Raw genomic sequence first — 22,122 nt, forward strand, 5'->3', positions numbered from 1 at the left:
AGTCCAGTACATAACCTTTTTCTTTTGAAAGCTACATTATAATCACTCTTTTCTTTTCAATGATAATGAAGATGATAATGATAAATGTCTTAATTGTCACTGAGGAAGGATTTACATGTTTGCACTGAAGGAAGTTAAGTGGAGCAACCTATATATAGTAAAGAGAACAGAAAGTGATCTTTTGCCTTATTTTTTAAAAAATCATACTGAATAATCAAGTTCGTTCACTAAACTGGTAAAATAAGAGGGAAGTAATTCTCAGTTCATAGTAATATGTTTTATAATAGGTACACTATTGTTGTTGTTGATTCTTCGTTCTCGAAGAGGACCCTGACTCTGAGTGATATCATGACTTGAAGTGAATTGGATTTAAGTCAGGGAGGGTAGTGCAAGGTCACCAACCTCACTCTCACCTCCAGAGTCATCTGGGTCCAGTGCCAAGATATACATCCGGATGATTGGAGATGGACCTGGATGTGTAAGGCAATTGAGGTTAAGTGACTTGCCCAGGGTCACACAGCTAGTAAGTGTCTGAGGTCACATTTGAACTCAGTTCCTCTGACTCCAGGGTCAGTGCTTTATCTACTTTGCCATCTAGCTGTCCTGGGTACACTATCAAGGCCTTAGGAAATATTCTATTGCAACTTCATATCTTAAGTGCTGGTTCTTGCACAGTATACTGTCACAATAGTACAGGCTGAGTGTGGACAAAATAGCTTTCTTGAGGTAACACAGAAGGTGCTGCAATACTGTTAGCAAGTCAAACTACCTTGCCCTGCTGTCTTCAAGGCCAAAAAGCTGCAGGTTGTCATGTAATAAATTGCAAAAAGAATGCTAGTTTCCTAACCATGTGGCTCACACTAAAGCCATTTTGTTAGAATGTTTGCCACAGGGGCAGCTAGGTGGCACAGTGGATAGAGTACCGACCCTGGAGTCAGGAGTGCCTGAGTTCAGATCCGGCCTCAAACACTTTAACACTTACTAGCTGTGTTACCCTGGGCAAGTCACTTAACCCCAATTGCCTCACTAAAAAAAAAAAAAAAGAATGTTTGCCACAGTCAAAAGTTCACTTTCTACAAGAGAGCACTCAGGCTACAAAGTTTTCCCCTCTCCTACATTCTGGAGGTTATGTCTTTATATCACCAGGGTGCTAGCTCCAGACTTACCAGTTATCTAGGGGCATGGAAATGAAATATCATAGCAATTAAAAAAAGAATACAGACCTAGAGTCCTTATCACTAATAAATGGGAAATTTGCCATTGACCAGTCATTTTTAAGACTCATATTTGGCTTTTCTGTGGTCATGTGGTTTATTAAAACATAATAAAGAAAGTGTCAAATACTCCCCCATGCCTCTGTTCCTTTTCTACCTGAAAGAGTAGTAAAGATCAGGAGGAGGAACTGCATGTTGGGAATCCTCCAGGAGTGGCTTTACAAGCAATGGAGAGAGAGTGGGGAAATGCTGATGGTGAGGATCTGACCCTGGTATAATCTCAGCAGCTGATAAGGTTTCACAGCAGCTGCCGGTTGTCCTTGCTTCTCATCTTTGATCTGTCTGGCTACCCTGGCACCTTAATCTTCTCTTTACCCAGGCTCCTCTGCTTCTACAGTGTGGCTTTCTAGGATCTGTTCTACCTCTTTCTTTACTGTGCCCAGCCTTATGCAATGGAATCAGAGATTCAAGTCCTTCTCACAGTCAACATCATCAAAAAGCAAAGAAAGAAAGGGCTGACATAACTCACCTGATCAGCCAATTGAGGAGTTTTTTTTTTTTAATTGGGCATGCATGGTACTGTGGAAAAAGTGCTGGATTTACAGATATAGGGCCTCAGTTTGAATACCAACTTTGCCGCTTACTACCAATGTGATCTTGGCAAATCAATTAACATATTGCCTCTGTATCTCCTTTATAAAATGAGTGTTAATCTGGATGGCCTCTGAAGTTTCTCCCAGCTCTAAATCTATGATCCTGTGCATCTATTGGGGTTGTAAGCTACCTAACACAGCACTGTTAACTAAGATGACTACTATACAGTTTTAATGGAATGAATAACTTTGTTTTTCCTTTAGAGGTGGTACCATCTCAGTGCTGTCCCTATGGCCAATGCTACCATTATCATCTCTTGTAGTACATCACTTATTGGCAGATATCATGATTTTTTAAAAAAGCTTATATTGGGGCAGCTAGGTGGCGCAGTGGATGGAGCACCGGCCCTGGATTCGGGGGTACCTGGGTTCAAATCCGGCCTCAGACCCTTGACACTTGCTGGCTGTGTGACCCTGGGCAAGTCACTTGACCCCCATTGCCCCACCAAAAAAAAAAAAAAGCTTATATTGTTGAACTATTTCAGAATAAATACTATGAGCTTTAAATAATATCAGCTTGGGGCAGCTAGGTGGCGCAGTGGATAGAGCACTGGCCCTGGAGTCAGGAGTACCTGAGTTCAAGGCCGGCCTCAGACACTTAACACTTACTAGCTGTGCGACCCTGGGCAAGTCGCTTAACTCCAATTGCCTCACTTAAAAAAAAAAAATCAGCTTTATCTTGGGGAGAATTGAAGAATTTTTTGGATTATAGAAAAGCAGATATAGATTTTATATTCTCAAGCCTGCTTTATAAAATCAAGCTATTATACCGAGTCATCCTCTCCTCTCCTCTCCTCTCCTCTCCTCTCCTCTCCTCTCCTCTCCTCTCCTCTCCTCTCCTCTCCTCTCCTCTCCTCTCCTCTCCTCTCCTCTCCTCTCCTCTCCTCTCCTCTCCTCTCCTCTCCTCTCCTCTCCTCTCCTCTCCTCTCCTCTCCTCTCCTCTCCTCTCCTCTCCTCTCCTCTCCTCTCTTCCCCTTTATCCCCACATGCATCTATTTGTCTATCTAAATTGTTAGATATTTAGGTGTATGTACACATACATATACACACATACATGTCACACACATGAGAAATAATATGGTAAAATGGGGGAACCCTGGATTTGGAGACCAGGTTCAAATCTTGCTTCTGATATTAGCTGTATGACCATAGACAAATCATTTAACTTGTCTGTGAGCCTTAGGGAAGTATGGATCAAAGACTAAGAGGTGGAAGAGACTTTTGAAGTCCTCTAGTCTAATCTCATTTTATGAATGAGAAAACTAAGGCCCAATGGAGTTCAGTGACTGGCTCAAGGTCACATGTGTAATTTGCAGAGCCAAGATTTTTTTCTATCATAAAAATATTTTATTATTTTCTAGTTACATGCAGAGATAGTTTTCAACATTTGACATTTGTTTTTATAAGATTTCTAGTTCCATATTTTCCCCCTCCCTCTCTCCTTCTCTCCCCCCTCCCCAAGACAGCAAGCAATCTGATATAGGTTATATATGTACAATCACATTAAACATATTTCTGCATTAGTCATGCTGTGAAAGAAGAATCAAAACAAAAGGGAAAAACCTCAAAAAAGAAAAGCAAAAAAAGTAGAAACAGTATGGTTCAATCTGTATCCTGATTCCACAGTTTTTTTTTTTTTTTTTTTTGGGATTTGGAGAGCATTTTCCATCATGAGTCCTTTGGAATTATCTTGAGTCATTGCATGCTGAGAAGAGTCAAGTCTATCACAGTTGATCATCACACAGTGTTGATACTGTGTACAACGTCCTCCTGGTTCTGCAGAGTCAGTTTATCCGACTCTAAATCCAATATGCTTTGCACTCCTTCATGTGCTATATCTCTAAGTTAGATACTTTACCATTTGTAAGAGGATCAGCAATTGCTTTATACTGAATAATTTTAGAGGGAATTGCCTAGGGTACTAAGGGGTTAAGTGACTGCCCATGAATACACAGCTAGTATATGTCAGAAATGACTTAAAATGATATTTTTCTTAGTCTAAGGCTATCTTTCTATCCCCAATGCCGTGCTGCCTTTCCCCTTCATCTTCTTACGAATGTCATTATAATATCCTTACATTTCTTATTTTTATAGTTTAAAAGAAATCAACAAATAACAGCTCTTTCTATGTTTTCTAGGGGAACACATTAAGAAAAATACTGTTAAATCGTTATTTTAAAGGTGATTATGGGACTGGTGTGAATGGACACCTATCAGGGACCTACAGCAAAACTGGGCAAGGTAAAAAAAAAAAATTAAAACTGCGAGATAATTTAGTAATTTCTTAAATTTGACTTTTCAGAAAATTTGAGGTGTATAGTAATGTTATTGCTACTCTAGAATATTAACACTGATTTTTAAAAACATGGCATATAACACAATATTTATTTTCACAAGGAATGTATACAGAGTGTCAACAACAAAAAAATCACCCTGCTGAGTTGTGGAATCATAAAATAGTCAGAACTGCTCATAGAGACTGATGACTTTTTATTAATTTTCTTTTAGTGTATTTATTTGAATTGTAATACCATGATTGCTTTTAATGAAGTAAAATTTTACTTCACTAAGTTATTATTCAAAATGTAACACTTTGAATGATCTGGGATGAAATCTGATTTTAATTTACATGCTTTATGACCTTGGGCAATGATCTTAATTCCCTATGCCAAAATTTCTTAATCTGTAGAATGAAAACAGCTAGTTTCCTTATTATTCAGAAGGAGTTTTGTGATGACCATTTTTTTCCTTTATGAAACTATTTTCAGTTATTGGATATAGACAGTGAATAAACATTTTTATTTTTGAAGTTTTATTTTAGCCATATTTTCTAGGTAAGTTAAGTAGATCTTGTTATTATAAGGGATCTTGTTATTAAAATGCATATATTTTTAAGATTTTGCAAAATTGTAATTGCTGGCTTTTGAAATCTACATTTGCTCTGCACACAGGAAACTTTTCTGGACAAGATTCAGATAAGATGGGGATATCGGTATCTGATATTCAGTGTCTTCTGGATAAAGAAGGTGCATCTGAACTTGTCATAGATGTTATAGTGAACACTAAAAATGACAAGATATTTTCTGAAGGCATTTTGCTTGGCATTGCCTTGCTTGAAGGAGGAAATACTCAAACACAGGTACTCATCATTTGCATCTTGTTCATTTTTACATTTGCATTTCCAATCTAATTGTCATAGAACAAAGAAAAATATCATTTTTCTTCCAGTTCTTTGATTTTCTTTCTGGTACATAGTTTATGTGGTAGTTTTATTCCTAGTGTACTTTGTTTACTTTCATAATGTTACATATCATTCACTAAAGTTATTTAGATACGTTCCTTCTAAATATTATGCCACCATTTATTCACCACTTTGGAACGTAGCTAGATTTCTTACATAATAAAAAAAATTAAGTTTGCCTTTGTCTTTCTTTCACTTCAAATTAAATTTAATCTCATGTATAAAATAGTAATTTCTACAAGTACCCCCAAATTACTGAATTTAATTTTATAATTATTTTAATGTTTCTGCAGATCTGTGACTGCCTGTAGTTTAGTAGAAAGAATGTTAGATTTAGATTTCAAATCTCATCTCTCCCACTTATTATTCATGCGATCTTAGGCAAAACATTCTCTATGCTCAGTTTCCTCATCTGTTAAATTAGGGGATTGGACTAGATGACCTCTCAGGTCTATTCCTACTCTAAAGATATCCTATGAAAAGTCCTTATATTAAAAAATTCAGTGAATAATTTGATATATAGCTTAAATACTTCATTATTGGAATTAAGTTTGTAATAAGTTAAAGAATGGATTGATTTAAGTTTCCTACTTAGAAGGAATGGATTTATATTGTGAAATCAATATTTTTGTTGTCATTTTATAATTTTCTTCATTTTTTTTTGTCTTGTGGAAGTGGCATTATGTGAGATAACATCAGCTTGATTCCCTCTTAAGCACAGGAGGTTGTTTTGGTGCCATAGAAAAGTCTAGTTTTCTTCCGTGCTTCTGCCAGATTCCCCACTGCAGCTTGGCTTTTGCTCATCGCTAATAGGGGAATCTGCTGATCTGGTTCCAGAAGCTGTACTTTCCACTTCAGGGATCCAGGTGGCTTCTGGGAAAACAACCCCAGGCTCCTTGCTAAACACACACATCCTGCCCAGGATGATGTTTGTCTCTTTCTCTTTCTCACCCCTGCCCTGCATACCCCATCAGAGTTATTGCTGCATGTTGGCAGATAAATGGCCATTACAGGATCTGCTCCCCTGAAACGTGGATTGTAAAAGCAACAATATATTCTAAAGATTTTAAGAACAAGGTCATTCACATTCAGTTATATATACTGAAAGGTGGAACCTAGTCATTTCAACAAATGACACAAACTCTCCTTTTATATTATTCATTTTCATATTCTATTCATTTTAGCCAAGCACAGTTGCTAGTTTTTCCCCTAATTTTATCCTAGTTGACCTTAATATGGGAATATATATCTTACAATACCTTGCTTCTTGAAACTTCATTTTTTTCAAAAAGGCACAAAAAGGTGTTATAAATCTTTTCCTAGTCCCTCCAGTCGAAAGTAATTGCTCCTTTAAATTTTCCTAGAGTATATTGCCTAACCCTCCCCCTAATCTTGTGTACGTGGAATATTCCCCACTTTTTTTCCTCTGATTCCCCTCTTCCTAGGACATCACAAGCTCCTTGAAGGAAGGGACTGTGTCCTTTTCCACTTTTATATCCTCAATATCTAGTATGATGTCTTACACATAATATTAAGTAGGTACTTAGTGAATTTTTTGTTGACTTGAATTGGTGTTGAACTGCTTGCATTTGGTTTAGAGCTTTAAGATAAACCAAAAAGTTCTATAATAGTTTTCTCCTTCATAGAATCATAATAGATTTATTTGTTTATCTATCTATCTATCTATCTATCTATCTATCTATCTATCTATCTATCTATCTATCTATCTATTTATTTTTGTGGGGCAGTGAGGGTTAAGTGACTTGCCCAGGGTCACACAGCTAGTAAGTGTCAAGTGTCTGAGGCTGGATTTGAACTCAGGTCCTCCTGAATCCAAGGTCAGTCCTTTATCCACTGTGCCACCTAGCTGCCCCCAAATCATAATAGATTTAAAGTTAGAAGGGACTTTAGAAGTTATCTGCTCCACCTCCCTTAGTTTATAAATAAAGAAAGCAAAGTCCAGAGAAGTTCAATGATTTGCTCAAGGCTATTGAGAGTACTGAGCACCATTTTGTAGAGCCAGGATTCAAATCCACAGTGTCTGATTCTAAATCTAGCACTTTGTCCACTACATTAGTCTGTCTCCCATCATTTCATGTGTCGAGTTTGAAGGTCATATTGTGGATGTAGTTGATACCAGCCTTCAATTTGTTTTATTAAAATAGATGCAGTTTGATGCAGTGGAAAGTGATGTGTTAGGAGGTAGGAGACCTGGTGCTCAAATCTTGCTGATGCTTTTTACCTGTGTAGCCATGGTCAAAACATTTAACTTTTCTGAAGCTCAGTTTCCTTATCTGTAAAATGAAATAGAATGAACTACATGACTCCTTTTTTTTTTAAGCTAGCTGACTCTTAAAGCCTCTTCCAACAATAAATCAAAGAACCTATGATCTTAATTTTATCTCTAAATCATAATATTTAGGGTTTCTTGCTTCCATTGCACTTCAGAGTCTCTATTCTTTCTCCACTTCACAGGATTACAGAAGGATTAATAAAGATCATCTATTCTAATTCTCTCACTTTATAGATGATTAAAAGTCTACAGCAATCAATTACCTAAGATCATGTATGTAGTAGGTCACAGAACCTTAGTATTTGAATTCAAGTCTTCTTATTCCAAATCTATCACTCTTACTATGATGAAGAATTATATGCAGAGAGGTTAAATTTGGTTGGCATAGCTATTTGGTAACACCACAGCTGGTCATTGTTTTGGAGTAAGTGAAGTACAGTGATGACAGCAAAAGACCACTGTTTCCTAGTTAAAAACAACTTCTTCAAATAATGGGTGCTGAATAATAGATTCCAACAATTAAAGTTTGTTCTGTGAAAGTGAGTGGCTTACTAACCAGGTCCTTTGGGTTGAAAACAGTCCGGTGACCAATTTTCTCTCTTTAGATATTCAGCCCGATTCTTTCGAAAGGCATTGCCTAAGCAAAAGCTGGGTTTTTAGAGTGGTTTAGAGTGCTTGTAGATTTTTCCAGAGGCAAAAAGATCTCTGATTAGTCCTAGGTATAAATATTTTTCATTGGTATTTCTTCTGGTTATCTTTTTTTTTTTGCATTTTTATTTATTTTTTTCTGTTACATGTAAAGATAGTTCTCAACTTTTGTTTATACAAGCTTTCCAATTTCAGATTTTTCTCCCTCCCTCCCCCCTCCCCTAGACAGCAGGTAATCTGATATAGGTTTTATATATATATATATATATATACATATATATATATATATATACATACATACACACACATAATAACATTAATCCTATTTCTGCATTAGTCATGTTATAAGAGAAAAATCAGAGCAATGATGAAAAACCTCAAAATAGAAAAAACAACAGCACCAAAAACAAAAGAAATAGTATAGTTCATTCAGCATCTATACTCCACAATTCTCTTTTTTTTTTCTTGGATTTGGAGATCCTCTTCTATCTTGAGTTCCCTGGAACTCTTCTGTACCATTGCATTGATGAGAAGAATATAGTCCATCACAGTAGATTAACACTCAATGTTGATGATACTGTGTACAATGTTCTTCTGGTTCTGCTCATCTCACTCATTATCAGCCCACGCAAGACCCTCCAGGTTTCTCTGAACTCCTCGTGCTCATCGTTTCTTACAGCACAATAGTATTCCATTGTAGTCATATACCACAACTTGTCTAGCCATTCCCCAATTGATGGGCATCCCCTCAACTTCCAATTCCTTGCCACCACATAAAGAGCAGCTATAAATATTTTTGTATGTGTGGGTCCCTTTCCCCTTTCCATGATTTCTTTGGGCAAAAGACCCAAAAGTGGTATTGCTGGGTCAAAGGGTATGCACAGCTTTATCACCCTTTGGGCATAATTCCAAATTGCTCTCCAGAATGGTTGGATCAGTTCACAGCTCCACCAACAATGCATTAGTGTTCCAATTTTCCCACAGCTTCTCCAACATTGATTATTTTCCTTTTTTGTCATTTTAGCCAATCTGATAGGTGTCAGGTGGTACCTCAGAATTGTTTTAATTTGCATCTCTCTAATCAATATTGATTTAGGGCATTTTTTCATATGGGAATAGATAGCTTTGGTTTCTTCATCAGAAAACTGCCTGTTCATATCCTTTGACCATTTCTCAATTGGGGAATGACTTGGATTCTTATAAATTTGATTTAGTTCCTTATATATTTTACAGATGAAGCCTTTATCAGAAGTACTGGCCACAAAAATTGTTTCCCATCTTTCTGCCTCCCTTCTAAATTTGGATGCATTGCTTGTTTGTACAAAATTTTTTTAATTTAATGTAATCAAAATCATCCACTTTGCATTTTATAATATACTCTATCTCTTGTTTGGTCATAAACTGTTTTCCTTTCCAAAGATCTGATAGGTAGACTATTCCTTTCTCTCCTAATTTACCTATGGTATCACCTCTTATGTCTAAATCATGTATCCATTTTGACCTTATTTTAGTATAAGGTGTAAGATGTTGGTCTATGCCTAATTTCTGCCATACTATCTTCCAGTTTTCCCAGCAGTTTTTGTCAAATACTGAGTTCCTATCCCAGAAGCTGGAGTCTTTGGGTTTATCAAACACTACATTACTAGTGTCATTTACTACTGCATTTCCTGTGCCTAGCCTATTCTATTGATCTACCACTATATTTTTTAGCCAGTACCAGATAGTTTTGATGACTGCCGCTTTATAGTAAAGCTCCAGGTTTGGTACCGCTAACCCACCTTCCTTTGAATTTTTTTTTCATTATTTCCCTGGATATTCTTGATTTTTTATTTTTCCAGATGAATTTTGTTATTATTTTTTCTAGCTCTATAAAATAATTTTTAGGTAGTCTGATTGGTATGGCACTGAATCAGTAAATTAATTTAGGCAGTATTGTCATTTTTACTATATTAGCTCTGCCTATCCATGAGCAATTGATATCTTTCCAATTATTTAGATCTGATTTGATTTGTGTGAAGAGTATTTGGTAGTTGTGTTCATTGAGTTCCTGGGTTTGTCTTGGCAAGTAGACTCCCAAGTATTTTATATTATCTACTGTTACTTTAAATGGAATTTCTCTTTCTATCTCTTGCTGCTGGGCTTTGTTGGTCATGTATAGAAATGCTGATGATTTCTGTGGATTTATTTTATATCCTGCTACTTTGCTAAAGTTGTTAATTGTTTCAAGTAATTTTTGAGTTGATTCTCTAGGATTCTTTAAGTATACCATCATATCATCTGCAAAGAGTGATGGTTTTGTTTCCTCCTTGCCTATTCTAATTCCTTTAATTCCTTTCTCTTCTCTGATTGCTAAAGCTAACATTTCTAGGACAATATTAAATAATAGGGGTGATAATGGATCTTCTAGTTATCTTTAGGAATCTGTTAGAGTCCCACTAATTGGAGGCAACTGATTTTGAATTTTTTTTGAAAAAAACTTTTTGATAAAATACACTCATTTCTCTTAAAACACCAGAAACAGGAAGAAATGGACCTTTCTTTGCAAAGTTAAATATTATATATCTAAAAACAAGAGCTACAATTATTATTATTTTTTTATTTTGCGGGGTAATGAGGGTTAAGTGACTTGCCCAGGGTCACACAGCTAGCTAAGTATCAAGTGTCTGAGGCCGGATTTGAACTCAGGTCCTCCTGGATCCAGGGCCAGCACTTTATCTGCTGCGCCACCTAGCTGCCCCTACAATTACTTATAAAAGAAATAAACTAGAATCCTTTTCAACAAATTCAAGGGGGAAACTAGGATGTCCATTGCCATCACTTCTATCTGGCATAGTGTTGGAAATGCTGGCTACAGCCATAGGACAAAAATAGAAATTGAGGAAATAACCACAGGTAAAGAAGAAAGAAAATTCAGACTTTTGCTGATGACCTAATGGTGTACTTATACAACTCCAGAGAGTTAACAAAGTAATTTAACAATTAATAACTTCAGCAAATTGCAGAATATAAAATAAGTCCACAAAATTACCAGCATTTCTATATAATACCAATAAACCCAGTAGGAAGAGATAGAGAAATCACACTTAAAATTACTATAGAATGAATGTATACTTGGGAGTCTACATTCCAAGATACACACAAGAACTAGATAAATACAACCATGAATGACTATTTGCAGAAATAAATACATAGCCAAATAATTGGAAGAGATTAACTGCTCATAATTAGAATGAGAAGATATAATAAAAATGACTATACTACCTAAATTAATTAATTGACTTATCTGATGCCATACAAATTAAATGGCAAAACTTTAGTTTACAGAACTAGAAAAATAATAACAAATTCATATGGAAGAAAAACAGTCAAAATCCAAGAGAAATAATTCAAAGAAATGGGGACAAATGAGGCCCAACAGTGCCTTGGTTGTGCAGTGGATAGAGTACTAGACCTAGATTTAGGAAGACCTGAGTCCAAATAGAGCCTCAGACAATAGCTGTGTGACCCTGTGCAAAAGTCACTTACCCCTGTTTGCCTCAGTTTCCTGAACTCTTAAATGGGGATGATAACAACACTTACCTTGGAGGGTTGTTGTATAATGACTGAATTAATTGTGGCATGTGAATATGATGGATTACTATTGTTCTAGAAGAAAGGAAAAAAATAGATGATTTTGAAAAGTCATAGAAAGACATTAGTTAAATCAGAAGGAAGTAAGCAGAACTAGAAGAACAATTTCTACTATGAGATCAATATTATAAAAATGAGCAATTTTGAGGACTCGAATCCACAGATACAGAATGAAATGAGCAGAACCAAGATAATTTATATAATAATCCTGTAAAAAAAACCACTCTGAAAACTGCAAGAACTTTGATTATTACAATGATCATTATTAATCCCAGAGTACTGATGATGAAACATACTTTTTATAATAGAAAGGTATTAGAATCTCACACACAAAACCACACACACCTGTATATAGCTGATGGGAGAATTTGTTTTGATTTGCTATGCATATTTAATATAAGGAGTTTGACTTTCTTTTCTTTTTTTTCAATGCAGTTGGGATGGGAGGGAGAGAAAAAAAAAGATTTTTGTTAATTTAAAGAAATAGAGAGTTGTGACCTGCTACAAATGTGAAATGTTGCATTCATTTCCAAATGAGGTCACTCTGTTATTAGTTTTACTTTCCTGTTTTACTTTGTTACAAGAGACCTCTCACAAAGTGAGATTTTACAAAAAAGACTTTATAAAATCTCTAAATGTTTTAAATATAAAAACAAGCAACTTCGAAAAAAACCTCTAAAAATGTTGTTTGAAAAACTGTTGTGTGCCTTTGAAAGACCTGGATTTGTTTTGCTGAGAATTATCAATTCTAGTCCCATTTACATTTTTCTGTGATACCTTTTTGATAATTTAATTAAACATTTATTGAATTCTAAGAATGTACAGCATATTGGGCTATTACATTGAAATGAAATAGTTCCTTCCCTTAAGGATATTATATTCTACCAGAGACCTATAATATGAACACAAGTTGCTGTTTGGTAATTTGAGATAATGGACACAAAGTAATTTGAAGAGGGGATAGTGTACCAATAATTGGGATTATTCTGAAAGGTTTTGTACAGAAAATGCTGTTTGAGTTGAGCCTTGAATGAAGAGAAAGTTTCTGAGAAGCAGTGGTGATGAGAGACACATTTCTAGGCATGAAGAGCAGTCTGCACAAAGATACTGGCTAGTTTGCCTGGAATTAGAGTACATGAAGAGGAAAGGAGAAACAGTGTGAACTGCATCTGGTAAAAGTGCTTAGAACCAGATTGTTAAGAGCTTGAGGAGTTTGTTTTTTATCCTCGTGGAGGTAGCCACTGAAAGCTTTTAGAATAAGAGAGTGGCATGGTTAGACCTGTACTTTAGGAAGATGATTTTGGTGGTGAGATGACGAAAGGAGAGACTGGAAGCAGTAAGACCCATTGAGGCACTATGAAAATAGTCTAGACAAGAAGTAATGAGAGTCTCAACTGGAGTAGTGATAATGTGAATAAAGACCAATGTGAGAGGTACTGTGCAAGTGGAATTGACAAGAGTTGGCAATTGATTAGATAGAGGAGGTTAGGAAGAGTCAGGATGTGGTGTAGAGGAAAAAGCATTGGATTTTTAATTACAAGACCTCATTTCAACTTACAGCTGGGCCACTTTTTACCTGTGTGATAGTGGCAAGTCACCTAACCTCAGTGGGCCTCAATTTCCTTTTCTGTAAAATGGAGGAAATTATCTTGAGGGTTCTTCTCAACTTTATATATGATCTTATAGCAGGATGTCCCTGCTATATTTCAGATTATGGTATGTAGTATAATATCCTTAAAATGAAAAACCACAACATGATTGAAATATATTTTAAAGTTAGAACAAAATGGTTTGGAAAACAGCCTGCCTGTTTTCTAAGGACCGACACAATTAGGTACGTATGAAGAAGCTCCTTTGCAGTAGGTTGGCCACAAGAGAAATGGAACCAGGAACATAGTTGGCATGAATCTTTTCTTTATGGACTTTAATCTGTGAGGGAAACCAAGCTTCCCTGTCACCTCTTCTTGCAGAGTCTGAGGATACCCTGCCTTGGGTACCTACCTGTCTAGGAGAAAAGGAGTATGCTTCAGCAGTGGAGGATCTATGGACGGAGGAGGGAAGTTTGAGGCAAGCTAATGGGGATATATAAAAGAGGCTGAAAAGACAAAAAGTCCAAAACCCAAAAGTTCTTCCTCTGGGACACATGGACCCACAAAGGATCTCTGAATAGATTTTGGGGAGTTTGTGAACTTGCGTGGGAAATAAATTGCATCTTTAATTTGGTAGAATTGATTTCTTTTGTAATTGTATTTATTTTATACATTTTAAATCTTTAGTGTAAGAGGTTCATAGACTTTACTAGACTTCCAAAGGGACACAAAAATGAAAAATGAAAAATGAAAAAAAAGGAACACAAAGTGACCCTAAAAGATGAAACATTCGTAAGGTAAACCAACAGCAAGATTCATAAGCCAGTCAGTGCTGTGCAATGGAGAGAGAGCTAATTTTACCACAAGTACAGATTGGGTTCAACTTCCAGCTCTTACACATATTGACTATGTGACCTTGGACAATTCATTTAACCTCTCATTGCCCCCTGCCACTCTCTACAACTATATGTTACAGGATAGCTCCTTATCTTTAGTGATATAGGTAGTTTCCTTACCAGGAGATCCCTAAACAGATGAAGTCACAAATAAAGAGAGACTCATAAAAACAAAAGAAAAAAATTAGTAAAAATTTTTAGAGGAGGCAGCTAGGTGGTACAGTGGATAAAGCACTGGCCCTGGATTCAGCACGACCTGAGTTCAAATATGACCTCAGACATTGACATTTGCTAGCTGTGTGACCCTGGGCAAGTCACTTAACCCTCACTGCCCCACAAAAAAACCCCCAAAACCCAAAAAAAACCCTAAAAACAAACAAAAAAACTCAGTCGGTCAATCTGAGCCAATCCCCCTAATGAAAAGGGTAATTTTGTGGATTCTTCAGAAGCCATGAAACAACTCCAAAATTATTCAAAATATAAATGAAACTTTTAAAAGAAAACAGGATGGAAATTAGGACAGAAGTTGGCAGTCTGAAAGCAGAACAAATGAAGACAGACAAGAGATTAGTTTACTTAGAATATATCTGTGATGAAGATTTCTTCCAAAGTAATAGAGGGAGTGACAGATTTAGAAAATTCAGCAAAAAAGAAACAAAGATAACTTAGTAAGGACAGGAGTTCTATACTAGCCAAAGAGAATTACCTTGAAGTTAGAATGGACTTAAGCATTATAGGCCTCCAAGAAAAGCATGACAGATTAAAAAAAAACCCTAAATTCTTCAGGTAATAATAGAAGAAAACTTCCTAGAACTTTAAAATTATAGTCAACAAAATATTGATTGATTGAATTTCTAGAGTTCATATACATGCATGGTTGTGCACAGAGACACAGACATAGATGCACAGACATACACACACACACACACACACACACACACACACACACACACGAAGTTCCATGACATTTAGTGGTTAAATTTCAACTTTTCAATGCTAAACAACAAATTATGTAAGCATCTAGGAGAAAAAAGAGGATTTCGGTTATAAAGGAACTTTAGTTTGTATAACCTGAACTATGGTCATAATAAACTAGAGAACAGAATATAATGTGATATTCCAAAACAAAAGACAGTGAAGGTACAGTCCAAAATACCATGTGCTTCAAAGTTCAGCCTTTAACTTGGGTTAAATTCTTTGGTCATAACTTATGAAATTAACCGTCCTCTCCTTTCCCAATGGCTTTCAATCCAATGTTTCTGTAGTGATGGTGTCAGAAGTACCAAAAAGTGGCAGAGGATCACTTTTAGATCATTAATAAACATTAACTCTACTTTTAATATTCTAAATATGATCTCATTAGTCATAGACCAACAAATGGAATCCGACCAGAGGAACTAAATCATATTAATCTTGAAATGTTCTCAGTGAGACTCAAAGACCAAAGGAAGTTGTGGCTAAGTGGAATGATGTTTCATAGGCTTTAATTAAAGGAACAAATAAAGGAACTTATACAGTGTTTTTTATTGGGTGTCCAAAGGTGAAAAGAAAAATTATTTCATAGGACATTTGGTCATTTCATACTACAGTTGTAAAAATTGCAGTTTGTGTTCCCTACATTCATTGCAGAGTAGGAAGAGGTAGAGAAATCCTGTGAAGAACTCAAGACTAACTCTTAAAAATTAATATGTACTCTAATACTTTGTTATCTCAGTACAAAGGTGTGAGAAGCTAGGAGAGTGAAAAATACATTTGAAAATATGAATCAGGAATAAAAAATTAGAGAATCCAAAGATTCAATAAGCTACACAGAAGCCTAATCCATAGGAATCATAAATACTTTCTTCAAGGAAAAAACAACAGGAAGCTTTGAACATGGCAAGCACTAAAATAGATACTATTTGGGGGCAGCTAGGTGGTACAGTGGATAAAGCACCAACCTTGGATTCAGAAGTACCTGAGTTCAAATCCAGCCTCAGACATTTGACACTTACTAGCTCTGTGACCCTGGGAAAGTCATTTAACCCTCATTGCCCCGCAAAAAAAATAAATAAATGCCTTGAATCAGCTGTTTGTATATAACCAATTTATCAGAGCAAAGATAAAAATTCATGACAAACTAGAAGAAAGATTAAAAATGAGGAAAATATATGGAATACAATTAAAGACAAATCCAACCTCACTATTAAGTTATTTATGACAAAAATATTATATGGATGGAGGAAAGAGTAGAAACACCAATTATAATAATTTCACATAAAAATGTAACTGATGCAAATCGATTACCATGACTAGGAAACCAAAAGAACCTAAAAACTGTCCTATCAAGTTTACATTTGACTTACTTGCCAAGTAGAGAGATATAGAAGTCAAGGAGAATGCTGATTTCAAACATAAACTTGTTTATAAAATCTTACAGAGAAGGATTGTGGAAGATTATGAGCAGTATTGTTATAAAAAGTTTAAAGAAAATTTGGCAAGAAGCCCAACTATATGAAATCATCCTGAGAGCATTTATTTTTATTCATTCATTCATTCATTCATTCATTCATTTTTTGCGGGGCAATGAAGGTTAAGTGACTTGCCCAAGATTATACAGCTAGTATGTGTCAAGTGTCTGAGGTCGGATTTGAACTCAAGTCCTCCTGAATCCAGGGCTGGTGCTTTATCCACTGTGCCACCTAGCTGCCCTGCAATGTCACAATTTTTTTTTTAAGTGAGGCAATTGGGGTTAAGTGACTTGCCCAGGGTTACACAGCGCAATGTCACAATTTTAGAGAAGATAGAAATGGTACTGAAAAGTTGGGAAAAACAGCCGAACTAGACCAATTGTATATAGAATGGAGATCTATGCTGTATGTGAGGACACTGAGGGATTATCAAGGTATCCAAAGGAGGGGAATATACTATTGGCATGGAAAAAAACCCTCAGGCATTACTGCCCCCAAAAGGCAACTGAGAAAACACCAATTACTATGTATTATATATCTATTTGCTTATTTTCCTATCTATATCAGGGTTTTATGCTATATTACATGTATAACAGGAATGAAATTCCATACTATTTAATGGGGACAACACCACATATGTAGCCGGGTTTTTGCCTTCCCATCTGTAGTAATCCCGTGGATGAGCATGTAGCTCTGTGTGACAAGGTGAGAGTAGTACCTCTTAAAGGCTCTCAGTAAGAAATACACCTATACAAATACAACTATACCTATAGCCTGCTATTTGACTCATCACAATATTAATTCTTTTACACTGAGTTCAAAAGAAGTTAAGGGGTTTATTCTATTTTCATATAAATTACTAAAAATGTGCTATGTCTTGAATTCATTCATTCATTCCTTAGTTTCAAGGCCCTGCCCTTACTTATAAAAACCAGGAAAACTTCCTTTCTATAAGTTTTCCTAGGATCCCAGATTTATTTGGAAGGAACACCCAGAGATCACTGAGCTCAACCCTCATTTTACAGATAAAGAAAATGAAGCTCAGGCTTGTGATTTGCCCAAGGTCATATAGGGAGCAAGGTTGGTCATGGGTTTCTAGTCATTCTTTTCCCCCTTCTAGCCCCCCACTCCCACCCCTCAGGTCTTTTCAGAGTCTCAGAATGCAGTAGGGGGACAAAAAGCTGAATTGGTCTTAGGGCTAACTTTTGTGTACCATGGGATGGGGCAGAAGTGATTAGTCTAGAAATCATCCTGCTTCTTCTGAATTCAAGTCCTTTAACCTATCTCCTTTATATCATAGCTACTTCCAGCTATAGCTTGAACATTCAACCTTTCTCCCTTACTTTTTGCCAGATGCTAAAAGGTTTGGGGAAACATTAAAAGAGTGGATTAGATATTCTTGAATATTTTCAATATTTTGATCATTTTTCTTGTACAGTGTTTCAAAATTTATATGCCTTATAAAGAGATTAATTAGGCTCTCTCTCTGACACTGTTCACCATAAAGCCTTTAGTCTGGAAGTTCATCAGTTCCTACCCATCAATTTCTATACTCTGGGTCCTGTCTCTTCCTGGAATTGCCTTCAGAGCCTGGGCCCTCCTTTCCCTGTAACTTCTGACAGCTACTATAGCTTTTCTACCTGGAAGATCCCTCTGGATGCCTCCTCTCACTACAAACATCCTTCTCTTGGTGATGAATTTTTCCTGAAGCCTCTATTTTGTGGAGGGGCCCAAGCTGGCTTCCATTGCCCTCTCAGCACTTCTCCTGGCTTCTGGACTTCAGAACTATGCTCCTGCCCTGTACCTTCACTCTGTATCATCTATATATATATATATATCCCAGGATTGGCACAATAGTAAGGCTTCAGTGTGTAATAAATACTTAACAAAGTATTTTTGGTTAAGAGAATAAGGAAAACATAATGATGATGCATTTTGTAGGATATGAATCATTTATTGTGTATAATTTTATATACCATTGATAATCTTTGAAATACAAAACTATGACTATAAATGAAGAAACAGGTGAAAAGAAAACACTAAATACGCCCAATTAATAATAATATAGTTGGATAGAAAGTAGATAGCAATACAATATATAATCAGCACCATAATTAGCAAGTAAATACAAGACAGTAGTATTTATACTGGCAACGACATGTCACTTTGTAATACGATCATTTAAGTGTCTGATATGTTTAGTTTTCTCTGCAATGCTTTTGTTATAAGTATGAAGCAGTATTTCTCCTAATACAAGTATTTCTCCTAAAATATTTATATATTTTTTTTCTGGCAGTACTCTTCTTACCAGCAATTGCATGAACAAAAAAAATCTGAAAAGTTCTTTAAAGTCTTATATGACCATATGAAGGCTGCCCAGAAAGAGATCCGATCAACTGTGACTGTGAATACCATAGATTTAGGCAGCAAGAAGAAGGATGATGATAGTGATATAATAACATCTAGTCCAAGAATGAGAGGTAAAAATGGGTTTCAGTAATGTGTATACACATACATACATACATACATACACATATAGGGGCAATAGGAGAAGGGAATAATTTTAATTTTGGGGGGGTGGGGTGGGGCAATGAGGGTTAAGTGACTTGCCCAAGGTCACACAGCTAGTAAGTGTCAAGGGAATAATTGGATTTAAGGGAAGGGAAGGGAAAGCTCTTTGGCTACCTACTCATCATCCATATCTTGGTCATATCTTGCAAAACATTACCACAATCAGGAGTATTCATAGTTGAATCTTTATACTCCTGAAAAGCAAACTTGAATCAGTCCTGTGGAGCTAAATTTAAGTAAAGAAACCATCATTATAGATGTTGGTGGCAGGAACATTTATATAACACTGAAATATAAATTATATACGCCATATTTCAAATACTCATTTTTATTCAGCTAAAATTTAAACATTCTATTAATAAAGTTGTTTGTGAAAGTCAGATTTTATGATTTTGGGGAACGGTAATTATAATTTTTACATTGTGCTGAAAAGGTTTTGCTATTTGAGGTGATATAGAGAAAGGAAATTATATAAAAACCAAAAAAATTTGGTGTTTTGAAGTTTGCCACATTTTATTCTTATGTTTATTTTTATATATGTCTGTTAACATATATAACATATTTGGGAATAAATGTTGAGCCCTTTTCAACTTGGAGAACCTATAGTTTATGATTACATTATGTGTTCCATTTGAGGTTGTTTTTTGTTGTTGTTTTTGTGGGGCAATGAGGGTTAAACATGACTTGCCCAGGGTCACACAGCTAGTAAGTGTCAAGTGTCTGAGGCCAGATTTGAACTCACGCCTTCCAGAATTCAGGGCGGGTGCTTTATCTATAGCTGCCCCTCCATTTTAGTTTTAAGTGATTTTTGTTTTAGAAAACTTGGGTGCCATGATCATTCTTTTGTTTTAAACATGTTTTTCTGTTTTAAGTATGCAAGGGGGAATTATCCCAGTAAGAATAAGAGAATTATTTTGTTTTCAGTAAGGGACCCATCTTTGCATTTAAAAGAGGGAATGAAAGGGCAGTTAACAGAAGCGTCTTCAGCAACATCCAAAGCATACTGTGTATATCGGAGAGAAATGGATCCAGAAATAGATCTCATGTGCACAGGAACAGATGCTGGAAATACAGATGAAAAGTCTACTGATGAAGTAACTATGACTCCTACTATTACAATCATGCAACCGATTCTGAGATTTCTTCAACTACTTTGTGAGAATCACAACCGAGAACTACAGGTATGATGTCCTATGATCCGAACCCATAAATGGATTGCATTTTGCTTTAAAACTCTTATACTAGATTATACAGTTTTTAATAATTTAAATTTAGCAATTTAAATTTAAATTAAAAACCAGAAAATGATCTAAATGTTCAAAGAACCCAATCCAGCTTGTTTATGTTGCGAGAGAAGGTTTTCATAATGAGCCAGTAAGAATGCTTTTCCTTTAGGTGGAGTTGAAAAGAAGGGATCTTACAATAAGGATTTTAAAAAATTAACTAGTAAAAATAGCTGCCTATAGTGCACTTCCTTTGCTTTAACCAGATCAGAACTAATTTGGCCATAGAATACTTTAGGATTTTAAATATTTTGGCAGAACCCATAAATTCAGGCTGAAGGCAATATGGAGGTATTTAATATCCTCCACAATAAAAAAAGAGGACAGGGAAATTTCAGAGCAAAATAGATGAAATTAAACCTATGTTTGTACCGGTCAATACTGTGTAATATACATGTCTGATAATAGATAACTTTTTATTTAATATTTTGGAGGGAAAATATTGCTAGCCCTGAAATTTTCTCATGGAAGCCACATTAAGTAGAACATTGTATAAGAAATTCTGGCTTAGCAATGGCTTTCAAACTGTTTTCTGTAAACTTTGGAAATAGTGATGTTTAGAAATATTTTTTCTGAATATTAATAAAATTTAATATTTGAGGCAAGACTTTATAGAAATCTAATATATTTGGACACTCCTGAATAATTAGCCATTTGATACAGCTCCACTATGTTGATGCTTTTTGAACCAATAGAATATGAAGAAATGAAAATAAATGTGACAGTAGTTCTTTTTTTTTTGTTGGGGGGGACAATGGGGGTTAAGTGACTTGCCCAGGGTCACAAAGCTAGTAAGTGTCAAGTGTCTGAGGCCGAATTTGAACTCAGGTCCTCCTGAATCCAGGGCCGGTGCTTTATCCACTGCGCCACCTAGCTGCCCCTGACAATGATTCTTTTTATTCATTTGTATTACTTTAATTTCAGAACTTCTTGAGGAATCAAAACAACAAAACAAATTATAACCTTGTTTGCGAGACTCTTCAGTTCTTAGACTGCATTTGTGGAAGTACAACTGGAGGGCTGGGCCTGTTGGGGTTGTATATCAATGAGAGGAATGTAGCACTAGTCAACCAGACCCTGGAGAGTTTAACTGAATATTGCCAAGGACCATGCCATGAAAATCAGGTAACTATAAAACATAGCCCTGAGCTATTTATGACTGACTTATGAGCTAAAGAATCAAGTTACTGAATGAATCAGTTATTTGTGTACGTTTAAAAGTGGTTTTTCTTTCCCTTTGCCTCATCAAAGTCATCAGATTTTGCCCCTTTCCTATCTGAACATACAAATACTGAATAATAGACAAATGAATGCTTTACCATATTATTTTTAAATTGGACTTTAAAGGAAAATTTCCATGAACCAGTGTCAGATAAAAAAATCAGTCCTTTGGAAGGAGCAAAGTTTCTTTATCTTTCTTGGATTTTTTTATGATTCCTTTTCAAAAATTTGGAACAGGCCGTCTTTGGCTCCTTGAATTAGGCACTTTGAGTATCCTACAGTGTTCCTCCAAAGCAGACTTTAGCCTTTCTTCCAAAATGACTGGCCCTGATTCAGGTCTCTGGTCAGATATCAAGGATTCACTGTAAGAGTACAGAAGGTGCACTCAGGGGAAGGAAAGAAAAAGGGATAGAAGGATCTCATGACACCTGGG

At 35.8% G+C, this 22,122-nt stretch overlaps 1 protein-coding gene across 1 annotated transcript in view; it reads left to right on the top strand.

Moving 5' to 3' along the window:
• Positions 1-22,122, top strand: part of ITPR2 (inositol 1,4,5-trisphosphate receptor type 2) — a 511,835-nt gene that overhangs the window by 343,818 nt on the left and 145,895 nt on the right. The window contains exons 38-42 of the mRNA XM_043966319.1: positions 4,006-4,108; positions 4,819-5,006; positions 18,911-19,094; positions 20,110-20,366; positions 21,393-21,593. Of these exons, the coding sequence (XP_043822254.1) occupies positions 4,006-4,108; positions 4,819-5,006; positions 18,911-19,094; positions 20,110-20,366; positions 21,393-21,593 (933 nt within the window). The remainder of the gene's footprint in view (positions 1-4,005; positions 4,109-4,818; positions 5,007-18,910; positions 19,095-20,109; positions 20,367-21,392; positions 21,594-22,122) is intronic.

Source organism: Dromiciops gliroides, chromosome 5, assembly GCF_019393635.1.
Source record: "Dromiciops gliroides isolate mDroGli1 chromosome 5, mDroGli1.pri, whole genome shotgun sequence".
Classification (NCBI taxonomy): domain Eukaryota; kingdom Metazoa; phylum Chordata; class Mammalia; order Microbiotheria; family Microbiotheriidae; genus Dromiciops; species Dromiciops gliroides.